Here is a 14,791-nt window from a genome sequence, read left to right as displayed (position 1 = left end):
TGTGTGTGTGTGTGTGTGTGTGTGTGTGTATTAGGGTGGATGATCTTGATGCAGCTTTGAATGCTGAGGTGATCAGTGGTATTCAGTTTGCTCCTTAATGGTTTCCGTTTGCTTGTTGTGTGCTGTTACTGGTTCTCCTAAAGTTTTTATGTAATGATTTCGTTTTATACCGGGTGTCATACGTGTGCTGGAAACATGTCAGACTGATAGAATCGAAGCCTATTTGAGTGACCGGCATTAATATCTTGCAAAATGCAAATAATGTCGAGGTATTATAAGTAACTGAGTGTGCACATTTGTTTTCCTGCGCCTGGTGCTGTAACTAGTCGGGTCTTTGAGTTAGACAGCACAGATGAGGACTGACTGATGCCTCTTTACCTTTCAGGGTTTGTTTGAATCCCTTTAAAGACACAACTGTGTGCTCACAGCCCACGACACTTGCTAATCTGCTGTAGTAAAAAGCACTGACGACGTTGGAGATAGTGCCTGTTCAAATGCTGAGGTGACTTACACTACCGCTCAAAAGTTTTAGAACACCTCAATTTTTCACCCCAAATGTCTCGTTGCACTCGGAAATGAAAGCATGGTACAAAAAAGGAGTTGGAGTTAAATCAGAAATCATGGAATCAGTTTATAGACCAAAGTGTGTTCTACCCTTTGACTCATCAGAGTCGCCTCCTTTGCAGATATAACAGCTGAACAGAGCCGTGGCTTCTGGCTACAGCAGAAATCTAATCTTCTCCCATATCTGTAGCAGAAGTTCCCATAAACGTGGACCTTGTAGCTGCTTTGCTTTCACTCTTCTGTGCAGTTCATCCCAAACCAGCTCGATGGGTTTAAGTCTGGAGACTGTGCTGGACCTCCATGTTTTCAAGCTCACCATCTTGTTCTTTGTTCCTGAGGTAGTTCTGGCACAACTATCACACTTCCTCCTCCATGTTTGACAGTTGATGCCACACACTGTGGACCCGTCCTTTCACCTACTCCACGGCGTACACGGATCCTGGGTGATGAACCCAAGATTTCACATTTGATTCATTAGTCCATAAAAGCTTCTTCCAGTCTTCAGTAGCCCAACGGTGGTGTTTCATGGCCCAGACAAGCCTCGTCTTATTCTGACGTCTGGCTTTCTTGCTGCAGCTCGTCCTGTCAAACCTGCACCTCGAAGTCTTCACAGTAGAAACTGAGACTTGCTCACTACGGCCACCATTAAGCTGCTTGAAGCTGTTGTCCTGTGAGCCGCCATCACACAGCTGTTAACTTGTCCTCTGATTCAGTTGTGTCTTTGGGACCAGACCTCTTCCTGTTTCTGAGCCTTTGATGGTGAAGGAAACTGTGCTCACTGACACTGTGACTTTCTTCACGGTCTCTCTGTAGCACAGACCTACATTTATAAGTGTTATGATGGTCTGTCTCTCTTCTATCGTTAATCGGCTTTTTCTCACCATTTCTGTAGCATCACTCTACTTTCTGCAGTGCAGTACTGTTCAGCTGATGCTCACGAGGGTATGGCACCACAGTGTGCTCCAACACTGCCTCTATCCAGACAGAGGGGGCTGTAAGTAATCCAGAAACGTTGGAACAGCTGTAGGAGTCAGCAGCACCATCTTTCAAGGCTTGATCAACCTCCACTGCTGCAGAACAGCTTTAAACTGTTAATCTATGTTGTTCCCTGACAAAGGCCTTTTTGTATAATTATAAATGTACATTATCACAGTTTTGGGTAACCTTACCTTTTTTTAACCTCTGACAGTTCACCACGAACGGCTTGAATTGCAATAAATAACTGCAAACATTGGGGTGTTATAAAGCTTATGAACAATCGTGTACATGTAAATCACTTTGAGTGATCAGTACGATTATCTTCATCATTGTTGTTATCAGATAATTACAGGAAAGTCGTTTAAAGGTTCTTTACAGGTACCAAATTTGGCAAATAGTCTTTGCGATTGCTTTTTTGATAAAGAATATAATTAGAAAATATGTTTCTCATATTACATTTAAAAATATATTTTTTCCAAATAATTCGTCAACTAAGTTTGAGTTTTTCTCTTAGTGTCAAATCTTGGAGGAGTTGACTTCAGTCCTGTTTGTCTGTTTTTAAAATCTAAATCATGCAAATCAACAGAAAAACCTCTGAAACATGTCCAGTAGTTGAAATTCGGCAATAAACCGAGTTGTTGTTTCTTCAGATGAAAATGTGCCCAGTTTGGAAATTTGGGCAATTCAACTGGTTATCAGGCTGTTTTAAAACGAATGTCGTAAGAACACAAGGTGTCCGTACCAAACACGGACAACAAAGCCTGAACTCTCTTATTCTGGCTCTGTTGTCTGTAAGGAGGAGCCGCCCTGTTGCTTTGACTATAATATGTGACTGTGTATGCTGAGCAAATATACACAAGCATTGGTAGGTGTGCGCACGCTCACATCATCTTGGATTTTAAGTGCAAATAAATGTAACTTTCCTCATTGGAAGCAGTGAAGGAGGTTTTCCATGAAAAAGAAACGGTGGTCATCTGCCACTGGTGTTTTTCCTGTGGATGTGCCGTTCCCACCACTGTGTTTCTGTTTGTCAGAATTGTTTCTTTAGCTGGTCTTAATTTTCTCACTATTATTCTGATTTCAGCCGACGCGACTGGTTTCCCTTGCACTGAGAGCTCCTCTGAGAGCATGCACCTGCAGCTCTTTAACGTTTCTCTTTCTAATGTAAAAATCGACACGCTGACAAACTGTTTCATTGTTCTTGTAACAGTGACAATAAAGATCTATGCTACAGAATGTAAATGCCACACTTTGAATCGTCTTCAGACTCTATACTTGTGTCATGGTGAACACACAGGCTATACAGCTCTTTTCTAATCTAACTGAGAACAGACAAATGTACCTATCCTCGCAGACACAACACTTCTATGTCTTAAGCACTTTCTAATTACAACCCCACTTTTGAAAAGGCTGGGACGCCGTTAAAATAAAAAAGAATGCAATGATTTCTGAAAATAATTATTTAATTCAACAATAGATCAAATGTTTAAAGAAAGAAGAACCAGCTCATCCTGAGTTAAAGACGAGTTGTTAGACTTTTGTTAGAGGACTATTGTATACAGAATTCTGGCCTTTTAATTATTCTGAATCTTCAGTTTCATATTTTTAATTTTTAATGTTTTTCCAAATATCTTGAATTGGTAAGAATTCTAGACTCAACCTGTCGTAATAGATGCTTTACATGGTTTCACACTGTTGTCTTAGTTACTATGTTGGTCTAAACCTTGTATTTCAGCACTGATGGATCCTTTCCAGATGTGCAAGTTGCCAAATTCATAGTCAGTAATGTATCGCCATACATCAGCGGAAACCAGCTGAATGATGCCTCTCCCTCTCCTCTTTAGTCCAGGTGAAGTGACGTCCATGTTTGCCAAAAAGAAAACAAATCAGATGTTTCTGACCTCAGAACAGATTTCCACTTTGCCTCAGTCCATGTGACATTTGGCCCAGATTCAGGATGATGTTCACATATAAAGTGACACTGCAGGTGTGGACGGCACCGTGAGCCGTTCCCGAGTCTTTGCACTGATTTCCATGACAGAGTCAAGCCTGTTGTTAATGCAGTGCTGACTTAGGCAGAAAGCTCTCGCTCATCCAACATGGATTTCCAGGCTTGTGCATTGTGCACACGGATTTCTCTGGAACCTGTTGATGCTATTATGAGAAATTTGCAGCTTTCACAGTTGTTTATTTGACAAACAATTGTATTGCAGCTTGTAAATGCAGTTTTTTGCAGACTGGTGCCTCCTGCCTGTCTTTACTTCTGGGAAACTGCCTGCCTGCTCTTTTTATACTCAGTCATGTGACTGGTAACAAACAGGCTGTTTATCTGCCTCATGTTCCCTCATAAACAATGATTTGTGGGGATTTTCAGACACTCATGATAATGAAAGTACAGCGTCACAGACTAAGCTCAAGCTGATTTCATGTCAATGTGGACACAGCTACCTGTTAACAGAGAACATTTTCTCTGCGTAAACATTTGGTGTGATTTCTGTGTTCTGTGAATAAAACGTGTTCATGAGATTTGCTAATCATTGCATTCTGCTTTTATATTTTACTCGATGTTTTTAGAATTGGCATTATTAAGCTCGTGTCACACTTATGTAGATGGCAATTGACAAGAATTTATCGATTCTGATTCCATCACTTATCAATTTGATTTCTTATTCACTCTCACGAGGTTCTCATCGTCTCCGCGTTGAGTCAGCACCATCACTGAGCAGCGTATGATTACAGTCATGCACGTTAACTACATGCTGTGTGCTCCTCTGTGTTGTGATCCGTGTAGGTTCATTACTCAAAAAAGTCATCATGACGCAGAACAAGTAATGCAAAATGTTACTTAATTGCTCCCAGGAGAAAGTAATCATTGTCCTGCTTGTTGCATTACTTTTGTGTTTCTCTGTAAAATGGCCTGAAACACATTCTCTCATATGATTTAACAGGGTCTGGCTGCTGGTCTGGGGTCAGCATCACTCGGCTTAAACATGCTTCTGGGTTTTGGCTACCTTAGCATGCTGTGCAGAGCACCATAATGGAGGTGTCCTGTATACGGATCATAGGCTCTGATATGGAATGTGTGAAACTATCAATACAAGCAACCGAAGCTGTTTTCCTCTGCCGTACGGTGCTGAGGAAAAACTGAAGGAGCTCAAACATCTGGAGCGAGCTTAAAGAAAAACTTCTCAAAGCTCAAAGGAGCTAGTTGATGTGGTTTTGGCAGCTCATGAAGCCCCATAGATCATTGTTGGTGGTTTTCTGGGAATGCCTAACAGAGGGGAATGTGACGCAGACCTAGAACATGCCGGGGTGATCTTCAGTGTCCTCCATGAAAAGCTAGAGGATGTGGCTGAGGTCTGTCTGGCTGTGAAACTATCAGCGTTCGTTTTGGTTCCCTTTCAGCCGGTGGAACATTTGAAGGAATACTAATGAAACTGGGGAGAACGTTGATCTTTAAAGCAAACAATCACCAGCATTTTTATAGTCATAAACCTACTGAGGAGGGAACCAACTAAAGACAGACAAATGGTTGTAGTGGACGCTTGCAAGGAATAACAGAACTGCATTAATATATTGAAATGCAGTGTCTCATCATTTCCACAAACACTGGGCGTTTCCAGCTGCAGGTCTTCACTCCTACATTTTTGCAGTTTAGGAAACACCCGTCTGCTCTGTTATTGATGTGTGTTTCAAGAAGAAGTTGTGCACGGTGTTTGAAGGCTTTTTAAGCTGGTTTTTGTGCAATGGGCAGAGACAATTCTGCAACATGAAATATATTATGGCCTAATGGTTAACATGCACATTTGAGGACCTGAAGGCTGACTGTGATTGGATCAGAGTCATGACAGAACTGGGTGACGGCATGAGAAAGGCGACAGTTAATTATAGACCATGGCCCAAAACACAGGAACATGATGAGTGAACTGTGCAGCTCGACAGTGACAAATTATAATGACACAAACTATATTTTCAAGTTATACTTACTTTACTTTTAGTGTCTAAAACATTTCAGTGTTATACAATTAAAAGTTTCATTGCATACATACAGCAAGTTGTGGAATCATGCAGACAGATCACAGATTATTTGTCTAGCATTAAGGTGCGCTCAGCGCCACACTTTGTCACACTCGTACCCACGCACATTTATCTCGAATAAAAAAGGCTTTGGTAGATTTAGTTAAAATCATTAGAGTTCCCTGTTAGACATGTTGTAAGTCAGATATAGATTTTAAACATGCTGGTTTTCATGAATGCATTTCCCAGTACAACAGTTACATTACCAGTCTCCTCAGTGAAGTGGGATTTAAGGATCAATTCATAGTTTAGTAAGAAATCCAGCAGGATATTTTCTGTGTGTGTAAATGTGTGTCTGGGACAAACAGGGTGTGGATTTCTTTCCCTTGCGTTGTGCAGCAGCTACAGTGCCACACTGTTGTCTTTGTAAAACCCTGAGAGTTTATTGCTGTTTATCTGCTTTCTGCAGTCTCCTGTGCTAAAGACCCAGACAATCACCATCTCAGATGTTACCAATTCTGTAAGAGGAACTGCAGCCTACAAGGACATACCCTTAGTTCACACTGAAACCAAGACCATCACATACGAGTCAGCTCAGGTGAGGTGAATTTGAGACATTTCCCCCTTACAAAAATATGCATTTTACGAGTTATTTTCTCACATTAAACACAAAGTATAGCTTTTTTTTCCAACTTTGTATGCAATGCTACTACACACTGTCTGGTTTTCATAAGCCTGGCCGAAAGTTTTGGCCCTAGTATTAAGGAGTGGTCAACATAATGGCCTTAATACAAGAATTAAATAAGGTGTTTGGAAGCAGACTGGTGGGCTGACGTTCTGGCCTGGAATCAAAGGCCCACCACAGTCACAGTTATTAGCCTGGTACAAGCAGAAAAAGGTGGTCACGCAGAAGAACAAGCAGTCTTCCTGGGAAAGGCTTTTCACCCACCTTCATAGGCCTTGGGTCAATACGGAGTGTTTCCACAGCAGATTCTTGGAATACAACACTCGAGCTCTTCCTCTCCACGCCTGGATGGTCACCTCCTAATTACAGAGTAGGCTTTCCCCCCTCCTGTTATCCACAGGTCCAGCAAACCAGCAGTTTCCAATCCAGTCTATTATCACAACAAATCCACGTAAATCTATTTAAAACGAATCCTCTGTCTGGTAAAATGTAATTATTTTAACAGCAAAACCATCCAGGCCAGGTGAAAACTACTTTCATTTAAAATATCCTTTTTTCCTCACTGGAGTCTCCAAGACCCCTTTACTAGTCCCTGTACGCGACTCCAAATAGCTGGGCTAGAGTGGAATCTCCACTCCCACATGGTGTGGCCTATATCTCACACAAAAACACAAAAGCATGCAATAACTGAAATGTAAAATAATGCCAACTCTACGTTTAGTGGCAGATTTGATTCTACAGCACTAGCATGACCTGCTAATTTGTCAATATTAATAATTAGGTGGGTCGTCTGTTAAACACAGGGCTGGGATTCAAAACAGCTGATCAGATCAAACCTGCATAGCAGTGAAACTGTAAAGTTCAGTCCTTGATCCTGTTACCAAACCACATTTTCTAGCTTATGTTGACGCTGTATAATATATTCTTAATTCGGTTTTGTTTTTATGTCAGCTCTCGATCGTGTCCTGTGATTGGTCCAGTTTCCAGGAATGGATTTGCAGTATTCAGCACCCCCCCTCATTACAGCCTGAGCGTCTGTTATTTTTTTCCCCGCTGTTGTGACTGCTGTGAACACTTGTCTGGTTTCCCTCTCAGACACTGTTATTTAACTTTCTTCAGACTGACTCTGGTGCAGCACGCTTCTCTCCTGGAATATAATTATCAATTTCTCTGCTTCACCTAGAGAGCTGAGGGACATCTAACCGAATATTAGTGGGGGTGTCTGTGTGTATCTGAGCCTGTGTTGATTACAGAAAATCCAACATAAATTACTTTAACATAAATGTTTAAAATTGAGGGGGCTTAAAGCGATTTCTACTATAGTACTATAGATACTCTATCCTCCAATATACAAACTAACATGACTTTACATTTCCCTGGAAATACTTTGTATTCAATGACTGAAGTCTAGAGCCCAAGAACCTCATCAGACGCTGCATTTCCTCCTTGAGATGCTCTGCCAGGCCAGAACTGAACCAGCCTCAGTTGCTGCTTCTTTGTGGATCTCACTGCCTGCAGTTTTGTCTTTTTTAGGTTGGGCTCATGTGACTGAGTTAGCCATGGATCAACATCCCATGTCTTTGCTTGTAGTATGCTTCGGGTGATTAATCATTTGTACTGTTAAGTGCTGTTTGTTCAGTTTTGCAAGAAGTTGGTGATACTTCAGAGTTTTCACACCACTCACTGTTACATTGTTGCTTATATTGTTGGGATGGCCCATCTTGCTTTGGTGCTTCAGTTTCAAATGCTTTACCAGTTTGCATTTCTTAAAGCCACATTGCTACTGTAAACACTGGAGGCTTTAGCAGAGCGTTCTTGGTTTTCACCTGGATGTGCACCGTGGACACTGGAACGACACAAATCTAATCAATGCCATTTTCAGCTGGTAGATGTCCAAGTCCCACAGAAAAGAGCAACGATTTGTAGCTTCAAGTTAATAATAACCTTTATTAGAATAGCAAAAGTACACATTTCACTTTTAACTGTTATTATATATTAACAACGCAAAGTCTGTAAAACCTTTATTGGTCTGCACACTTTTATCCCTTTTCTGACATAATGAAGTTCATGTGCTGTGTTTAAACGTGTGAGTAATTTCTTGTTTGGTACTTAAAGTTATCTCTCCCACAGCCGGTGGACAGTGTGGCAGAGAGGGAGTCGGGAGTGCTGCTGAGTGCCCAGACGATTACTTCTGAGACCATCAGCACCACCACCACCACCCAGATCACCAAGGTCTGGCACACTTCACTAACAGCTTCTCAGGCAGTAGAGATCAGTACACTATCACTATGTTGTGATAAATGTCTGCTATTAGTCACTTAAACTACAGATGGCACGATACCACTTTTTTATGTGCGATAACGATAAATTTGGATATCTGCCGATACCGATATGAACCTGATAGTGTTTTTTTAATCAATAAAACTGTTTTTTTAATAAATATCTTGCTGCGTTTTGTATAAATTCATACTCAAGTTAAAAAAAAATAAAGCTTTTCTGTTATACCTGTATGTAAAAAACACACTGCACCCAAAATATTTCATAGTTCAGCAAAACTGATCAATCTAATAAACGTAAACCTGCTCCATCCTCCCTACTCTGGTATTTTAAAGAGTACTTAGCAGAAATATTAAACAACCTAACTAACAGGGCTGCAAACTCCCAGCAAAAAAATAAATAAATAAATAGGGAACCACCCCCGCCCTCATGATGCTTAATCGATGTAATCAACTTTAATTTGATGCAGTGTGAAAAAAAATGCACAGAAATCAATTATTTTTCAAGAATAATTAAATAGATTCAACATCTTTCTTCAACAGAACTGCAGACTGCACAGATGGTTCCCAAAGGAAAAAGTACTATAGCTTACTAGGGTATATTAGACTTAACAGTTACTATATACAGTGATGGACTTCTATACATTTTACATCAGATTAAAACTTTGGGTGTAAGATTCAGATAATTATTTATTAAAAGCTCGACATTTTAAATGAGAATAAGAAAGAAAAGTATGTCTTTGTGCCCCCTTTTCCCTGTTCATGCCCTATCAGCCCCCCTGGCTAAACTTTGCTAGATCCGCCCCTGCACAGTTACGTCAGCTGTAGAAAAAGATCCTCGAGTAGAAAGTAATATTAAATAAATCCTAACAACAGTCAAGCTTAAACGTGCTGCTGCTGTTCAGCCGCTGGTTTCCTCTTTCTGGTGCAAAAACGAACAAGAGAGACGATCAGCTGATCATTGATCAGTTTCATGATTGAAGTAGCAAGGAGAGAGAGAGAGGCAGTCGCTCCATATATCGGTTGTTAAGCTTAACGTGGGAATGCTTTACAAACATTCAGAGATGAACTTACACACTTGCTTTACTTCTCTCTGGGATCACTTCCTCAGAGATGAAATGCCGGTTTGGTAGCGAGGCTACAAACACACAGCCGCTCTATCACGTGAGCATACTGCTGCGACGAGCTACGGTTATGAGCAGAGTTACGCCGTGTCGCAGGTTTTATGAGGTGCTTGTGTGATATTTAATGGATCGGATTACATTTTTTATTTCTCTCTGATATCCGATCCAGTAATTTACGTCAGTATCAGACCGATACGTAATATCGGATCAGTCCATCTCTAACTTAAACCAGCTGTCTTGAAACACAGGCTGTGTTTGAGTGGCAGACATTTTCAGTGTGGGTGTACTTTATTAAATCAGATGTGACTGTTTGCATCCTCGTCTCTCCCAACAACAACACTCTCAGATGATACTGTGTTTTCTACATAGCTATCTTTTAGTATTTTCATGTAACAGAGCACAACTCAAACCCATGAATGCTACTGATCTAATATAGGCAACAAAATGACTTTGTTACAGTCAGATCATCAGTTTGCAGTGTTTCAGGGTAAAGATAACTGACACATAACTTCAGATGATTCAGTCAGGTACATTTTGTGATCAGCTGTTGGAACAGTCACTACATAACTCTGTGCTCCTCCCGGCCATCAGACTTCTGCTCCGAGCCTCTGAGATCTCACACAGTCTCCATCAGAAACAATTAGTTCAATTCTTATGTGAAAGACATACTCTCCTACATCTGCTTCATTCAGCTGACATACTGATACGTTTGATATACTGTTTCCATATACGAAAAACTTTCACAAGCATACTCTTATACTGTTACCTGCTAATGCTGAAATGAACTGCCTGTGACTGTATCTGTAGAAGTTTCCACTCAGTAAGTGGCGTCTTCTGGCCTCACGCTGGTGAATGTGGTGTGAGGTCATTTGGTCCTGGATTTAAGAGGAGTCACTGTCACTTCACTCAGGATTTTCCAGCGAACGTCAATTCTGTTCAGAGGAGAAATAAAGACAGAGGGAGGATTTAGATTTTTAAAGCTGTGTCACATCTCTGTTACAGACGGTGAAAGGAGGGATCTCTGAGACTCGCATTGAAAAGAGAATTGTCATCACTGGGGACACAGAAATAGATCATGACAAGGTAAATTCATTATGGAGCATTTCTCACTGCTTCGTTGTTCACACTAAATCATGTTTTCCTTAAAGGTCTGTGTGTTAGCTCATTCGCTGATTCACAGGAAATGTACCACATAAGCGACCCTGGGATTATGTGCAGGCCTAGCTTGCCCCACAGAGCAGTATGTCCAGTAAATATATGCTACATGAAAGTCATGTTCGTCACAACAGTGCGTGTCGTGCAGGTCATTTAGGAGTGTGGTGTTTACTCTGTAGGCTTTGGCCCAGGCCATTAAAGAGGCAAAGGAGCAGCACCCAGATATGTCTGTCACCAAAGTGGTCGTGCATCAGGAGACGGAGATCACCCCAGAGTAAGACGGACTGATCCTGTGGAAGGCAAGTGATGCATCTGGGTTTCATCTGTCGCCCACCAAGTATCCACTGGTCAGACTGAAAATCACTTGTGAAGATCATATTGAGTATAATTATAATTGTGACGAGGATAAAAGAAGATGTTGAAAAAGTTTAAACTTAACCAAGAATTCAGACTTAAACTCAAACCTCCTAACCACCTCCACCTAACCACTAACCAGCATAAATAATTAAGAAAGGGCAGTCACTGTTTACAATAACAGCCACCAAAAGAAACTTATTTACAGTAAAAGCTACCATGGAGACGAACTACATCACCAAACTGTGTTTTAAACACAAGAGGACCGTGATAAGTAATGATAGAAACCGACTGAACCGAGTCATGGAAACATGGAGATGTTTATGAAGGACGCAGATCAGTAATTAAATGAAAACCTGCAGAAGTATCTCCGGTGTTTGCATGAAAGTGAAACATGGTACGTCCACAGTGTAAGGTGTTAGGGCCCATGTGGCTTTAATTGTTGCCTTGGATATGTGATGTTAAAGGGTCCAGGCTGGGAATCTGATGCTGTTGAGCTGGTTGGCAGGCTGGTATGTAAACGGCCCAGCCTGCCTCCCAGTTTGTCTGAACATGTGAGCAGGGCTGGGAGGGCTGGGAGGGCTGCAGATTGTTGAAGCCCTCAGTGCTGTCTCACAGGAAGATCAGGAAGGCACGATGCCAACTAAAGCTACCAAAGTGGTAAAAGGAACAATAATCATAGTTTTGTAAAACACTTTGTTTCAAGTTCCAGAGAATAAAAAACCAACAGAGACAGATTTTTGTTGGTGTGTTAACAAACTCAGTAGCATTACTGGAGTGAAGCTCCGCAGACAGAGCTAATGTAGAGAAACAGAGGCTGGGTGAATCTATGGTAACAGCTTCCACGAAGAGCTGCGTCATGTACGAGCACATGGGTCCTTAAACACTTTCAGCCAGTGTGTTTGCTGCCAACGTGGAGTCAATGAATGGCCTCAATCACACGATCCTTGCTCAGTATCCCAGTAATGTGTGTATATGACAGTATATGAACTGTAAATGTTTGATGGTCAGTTTCACCACTTTTTGATGAATTGTACAATAAAAACACATTATTATTTTACATTTTTTTAATTTTAAATAAACTATTAAAAATAAATGAATCTAAAGTTCAGCAGACGACGAAACAATAATCAAATAAAATTTTGATTGTTTACATGTATGGTTAAAAAAAGCTCTTTAAGACTAATGTCGTGTTATACAATTCAAATTACATTACGTATATATTAAAATTCTCATTTTCTATGTAATATTTCTTGCTTCATTTTCTTTTTTGGTGTTGGGGCCTTTTCCTTTGTGCTCAGATAGCTGACTGTCTTGTGATCAAAAATGCAGATATTTTCATGGTAAACGCCACTAAATATTCTTTTATTCTTTCTTTACTTTCTGTCATCTTTCCTCAATCAAACTTCGGCCCTCTCAGCTACCCCCCACTCCACCCCATTCCTCCTCGTATCTCCATCACACCATTTTACCTCAGCGCACCCAGCAACCATCAACGGGAACCACCAGACCTCATCAGAGCGAACTAGCTTCAACAATGACAAATGAACTTGACTCCACGAGTGTGAAGTTTGGCCTGAAGGAGACAGAGTCACCAGAAAATTCCCAAGAACCCTGCCAGTATTCCCCACAATCCCCCTCTTGTTCCATTTACTGCCAAAAGAGCAGCTGCTGGAGTTATGGATGAAAAATCATCTTTTTTTAAATATGAAAAAGAAATTAAAGAACAGCATTTGTGGATTTCTTCCTCTCCAATTTGTGTGGAGATTTTAAGATAAAATCAAGGGCATTTGGTCTTTTACTCTTGATATATTGGTAATTTATTTTTCTACAGCTTTTCTTACCATCAGAATTGGTTACCAGTAACTTGAAAATCAAGTATTTTGTAACAATGTATCCGAGCAGCATTGACAAAGGGATTGTGGGTGATGTCACTTGGGATTGTACACTTTGGGACTCGCAGGATCCCTCTCAAATTTTAGTGCAAGTTTGGTGTCATTTCTTGTACAGTAAATATTTTATTTTCCCTCTCGACGTAAAAATAATATTTTTTCAATTTGTGTATAGGAAAAGATTGATTGTATCAAACTAACGTGCGGGAATTAATCCTTTCATCTGACAAAGTTCTGGCATTTGTTCAGTGACACCTTTTGATTGTTTAGTTGTGTTTTTGTGCTCGTGTTACCAAAACAGGGCTTCATCAGGACCACAGAGATCGTAGTGCACTGACATGACTTTTATTTATTTCCACCTTTGTGCGTTTTGTGTTTTAGATATGATTTTACATGACAACGTTCCCCACATCGTTATAGTTTCTGCATAACGTTTCTAATTTTCCTCACAGTGGGCAGTGTGTACACTTAGCGCTGCTTTAAAGACATCTGTGAAATATTGAAGTCGGTAAAGAGAAGAGCAAAACTTCAGCGTCTGTATATTTAGACTTTATTATATAAAATCTATTGCATCACATTAAAATGATAGGAATGGTTGACATATCTGACACTTAATAATACAGTAAATTGGGATAATTTTCTGTTATAATTCAAAGAACAACACAATACAGATTATCAGCTTATTATAACGGAACAACAGAAAGGGGACGAATGTGGTGACATTACACCAGTAAGGGGAAAAACACAGAGAGAAGAAAGTCGGCATGTAATGAAGCAACAAAAAGAAACGAGATGAAAGAACAGAATCAGCAGTGATGATGAATTCTTCTCACACTGTCTAACTTCCATATGTCTGCAATAATATTTGAACAGCATGATTATGACATGTGTACTTCCTGGAGGACAAAGCCGACCACGCCTGTACACACCGCCCACTGGAAGCAGAAACACAGTCACACTGCCACTCAGACATTTGGGGACACTTTTTGAAAAAGAACGTGATTTTTGTTTACCTCGAACATAAAATGACAACAAATGACAACGAACAATAAAGTGGGTATACTAACACAACTAGAAAAGGGGTTTTGTTGCAAACCTAGCCTTAGCCTTTATAACTGGGACCCCAGTTCACCCTGAACACGTCACGGTTCAACGACATAAATGTCCTTTCTACAGCTCTCATTCATTTGTGTCATCCAGTGAGTTTTTGTTAACCTTAAAATGTCCGGCATCAAATTAATGAAATACAGTCAATATTTTTACAGTTTAAAGAACATTTCAGCGTGACTTTAGGCGTTTTAGCACCAGTGCACACTTTGCACTTTATCTTCAAACGCCGGGCTTTTAGTTACAAGATGCCCTTTAAGATCCTCTCCAGTGTTTGTTGTTCTCACTGTATCATTATGATCACGGTACTCCTCCTCCTCTGTGTCAGCAGTCCACATCTTATTTTCTGTGTATGTTTTCTTAGATGTAACCCTCACATGATCATCACACAAAAACATGTAAAAAGCACCATGCACTAAATAAACACTGTTGTGGTCATTATTGACATTGTCATCGCCAGCGTCGTCCTTCCTGATGCTTTTGCATACATTTAAGGTCAGTTCACTCTAAATATCGATATGTAATCGAAGCATTATCACCATAGTAACTAATAAAATATGCACCATGTTCAAATACTCCTGAGGCTTTAGAGAAAACGTAATCGTTTTGCTGATTCCACTATCCTGATTTTTTATCCCA

The 14,791-nt window shown here is 40.5% G+C and overlaps 1 protein-coding gene across 14 annotated transcripts in view; it reads left to right on the top strand.

Annotated features, from left to right (window-relative positions):
• epb41a (erythrocyte membrane protein band 4.1a) overlaps nucleotides 1-14,584 on the top strand; it is a 51,089-nt gene extending 36,505 nt beyond the window's left edge. For 11 of the 14 annotated variants that reach the window (XM_013907745.1, XM_013907748.1, XM_013907756.1 and 8 more), the window contains 5 exons: nucleotides 6,029-6,157; nucleotides 8,360-8,476; nucleotides 10,647-10,727; nucleotides 10,979-11,098; nucleotides 12,574-14,584. In XM_013907745.1, coding sequence (XP_013763199.1) covers nucleotides 6,029-6,157; nucleotides 8,360-8,476; nucleotides 10,647-10,727; nucleotides 10,979-11,077 — 426 coding nt within the window. In that variant the 3' untranslated portion in view covers nucleotides 11,078-11,098; nucleotides 12,574-14,584. The remainder of the gene's footprint in view (nucleotides 1-6,028; nucleotides 6,158-8,359; nucleotides 8,477-10,646; nucleotides 10,728-10,978; nucleotides 11,099-12,573) is intronic. The other 3 variants (XM_013907757.1, XM_005754121.2, XM_013907753.1) reach the window with 2 other exon arrangements.
• Nucleotides 14,585-14,791: the final 207 nt, after the last annotated feature.

The sequence above is a fragment of the Pundamilia nyererei genome, unplaced genomic scaffold, assembly GCF_000239375.1.
Source record: "Pundamilia nyererei isolate P.nyererei 1_Seehausen unplaced genomic scaffold, PunNye1.0 scaffold00509, whole genome shotgun sequence".
In the NCBI taxonomy this organism is placed as follows: domain Eukaryota; kingdom Metazoa; phylum Chordata; class Actinopteri; order Cichliformes; family Cichlidae; genus Pundamilia; species Pundamilia nyererei.
Note: the sequence above shows the minus strand (reverse complement) of the source record. Positions and strands in the feature narration are given on the sequence as shown.